Genomic DNA, 565 nt, shown 5'->3' with positions numbered 1-565 from the left:
ATTTCTAAGAAGGCAAGGAAGATTCTAAAACTATTTTAGGTGCAGACCCCTGGCTGCTCCAGTGATCCTTGTTACTTATGCCCTGCACCTTTCTCAGGGATTCTCGTCGCTCTTTTCTGGGAATTCGTAACCTTCCTCGAGGGCCCAGGAACCTAAACTCAATTCTGAAGGCCACACCTCCCCCAGCGAGGCCTGAAGACCCCTCCCTCCCCTGCAAAGGGCAAAATGCCAGCAGTTGGGGGTGCGCCCCAACCCATATGGCGTCAGGGCACTACTTCGTTTTTGGTCATGCCTGGCTGCCTGCCCACTCTCTCAGTGAAGCAGGCGAACACGCTGCGAGACCCCTCTCGGGTCCCTCGCCACCCTCGGTTCTACAGGGCGAACTACAAGCCCCATGATGCCGCGGGGCGAAGTATTACAAGCTCTGCCCCGGGCACCCGGTTCCCCTCCTCCCCTTCTCTCCCCTCCCCGCGCATCCCCGCATTCCTGCATCCCTCGCCGGCTACTCCGGCTGAGGGCCGGGCTATGCGGCTGCGAGGAGCCGGGGGCTGCGGGCGCGCGTCCC

The 565-nt window shown here is 61.2% G+C and overlaps 1 protein-coding gene across 1 annotated transcript in view; it reads left to right on the top strand.

The window, feature by feature from the left end:
* The first annotated feature begins 288 nt into the window (after nucleotides 1–288).
* The window catches only part of Ankrd13b (ankyrin repeat domain 13B), an 18,400-nt gene continuing 18,123 nt past the window's right edge, over nucleotides 289–565 (top strand). The window contains exon 1 of the mRNA XM_010642412.1: nucleotides 289–412. Coding sequence (XP_010640714.1) covers nucleotides 289–412 — 124 coding nt within the window. The remainder of the gene's footprint in view (nucleotides 413–565) is intronic.

This window comes from Fukomys damarensis, unplaced genomic scaffold (assembly GCF_012274545.1).
Source record: "Fukomys damarensis isolate Sample0158 unplaced genomic scaffold, DMR_v1.0_HiC HiC_scaffold_13, whole genome shotgun sequence".
NCBI classification, from domain to species: domain Eukaryota; kingdom Metazoa; phylum Chordata; class Mammalia; order Rodentia; family Bathyergidae; genus Fukomys; species Fukomys damarensis.
This window is presented reverse-complemented; position numbering and strand designations above follow the sequence as displayed.